We start from the raw sequence: 1,797 nt of genomic DNA on the forward strand, positions 1-1,797 counted from the left end.
GTCAGAGGAGGACCAGGGCTGCATCTCAATAGTCTGAAGCAGATTCATCTCCTCATCTCCTTTCCTCATCTCCTCTTTTCATCTCCTCTCTTCTCCTCTAATTTCTCTCCTTTATGAACCCACTGGGCAGATGAAACCATACATTTGCAACCTGTAAAATATATTGTTTTCAGCACGTTGATTCTGAGTCAGGAGGATTCAGTGCAGATGAAGGAGAGGAGACGAGGGAGGAAGTCACTTTACACTGTTGAGAGACAGCCCAGCTGTTTGTGGTCTGTGACTCAATTCCTGTCAGAGAGACACTGAAGAAGAGAAAAAGACTTTCTTGTCTTCACGTGTGACGGACCTGGTTCTGCCTCAACCCTTCAGATGCAGACGGAACTATTGATAAATCAACAATATGGCATCGATCTTCATTCCACTTTATATCCTGGGTGAGTTTATCAGTTGTTTATGGTTCAACAGCACCTTTCTCTCTCTATTATCACTCTCTCTCTCTCTGTTATCTCTCTCTCTGTTATCTCTCTCTCTCTCTGTTATCTCTCTCTCTCTCTGTTATCACTCTCACTCTCTGTTATCTCTCTCTCTCTGTTATCACTCTCCTTCCATACCCTTCAGTTGATGTTGCCTAATACGCCATATATACAAAAGTATGTGGACACCCCTTCAAATTAGTGGATTCGGCTATTTTAGCCTCACCCGTTGCTGACAGGTGTATAAAATTGAGCACACAGCCATGCAATCTCCATAGACAAACATTGGCAGTAGAATGAGCCTTACTGAAGAGCTCAGTGACTTTCAACGTGGCACCGTCATAGGATACCACCTTTCCAACAAGTCAGTTTGTCAGATGTCTGCTCTGCTAGAGCTGCCCCGGACAACTGTAAGTGCTGTTATTGTGAAGTGGAAATGTCTAGGAGCAACAACGGCTCAGCCATGAAGTGGTAGGCCACACAAGCTCACAGAACGGGTCTGCTGAGGGCTGAAGCGCGTAAGGTGGTAAAAATCGTCTATCCTCAGTTGCAACACTACCGAGTTCCAAACTGACTCTGGAAGCAACGTCAGCACAAGAACTGTTCGTCGGGAGCTTCATGAAATGGGTTTTCCGTGGCCGAGCCTAAGACACAAGCCGAGGATCACCGTGCCCAATGCCAAGCGTTGGCTGGAGTGGTGTGAAGCTTGCCGCCATTGGACTCAGGAGGAGTGGAAACGCTTCACCATCTGGCCTACAGATGAATCTCGGTTTGGCGGATGCCAGGAGAACCTGCCTGCCCGAATGCATAGTGCCAACTGTAAAGTTTGGTGGAGGAGGACTAATGGTCTGTGGCTGTTTTTCATGGTTCAGGCCCCTTAGTTCCAGTGATGGGAAATCTTAACACTACAGCATACAATGGCATTCAAGACGATTCTGTGCTTTCAACTTTGTGGCAACAGTTTGGGGAAGGCCCTTTCCTGTTTCAGCATGACAATGCCCCGTGCACAAAGTGAGGAATATACAGAAATGGTTTGTCGAGATCGGTGTGGAAGAACTTGACTGGCCTGCACAGAGCCCTGACCTCAACCCCAGCGAACATCTTTGGGATGAATTGGAACATTGGAACACGAGCCAGGCCTAATCGCCCAACCTCACTAATGCTCTTGTGGCTGAATGGAAGCAAGTCCTCACAGCAATGTTCCAACATCTAGAGGAAAGCCTTCCCAGAAGAGTGGAGGCTGTTATAGCAGCAATGTTCCAACATCTAGTGGAAAGCCTTCCCAGAAGACTGGAGGCTGTTATAGCAGCAATGTTCCAACATC

The 1,797-nt window shown here is 47.3% G+C and overlaps 1 protein-coding gene across 1 annotated transcript in view; it reads left to right on the plus strand.

Moving 5' to 3' along the window:
- Window positions 1-320: 320 nt before the first annotated feature.
- Window positions 321-1,797, plus strand: part of LOC121839423 — a 10,295-nt gene continuing 8,818 nt past the window's right edge. The window contains exon 1 of the mRNA XM_042298516.1: window positions 321-434. Coding sequence (XP_042154450.1) covers window positions 401-434 — 34 coding nt within the window. The 5' untranslated portion in view covers window positions 321-400. The remainder of the gene's footprint in view (window positions 435-1,797) is intronic.

The sequence above is a fragment of the Oncorhynchus tshawytscha genome, linkage group LG15 (assembly GCF_018296145.1).
Source record: "Oncorhynchus tshawytscha isolate Ot180627B linkage group LG15, Otsh_v2.0, whole genome shotgun sequence".
NCBI classification, from domain to species: domain Eukaryota; kingdom Metazoa; phylum Chordata; class Actinopteri; order Salmoniformes; family Salmonidae; genus Oncorhynchus; species Oncorhynchus tshawytscha.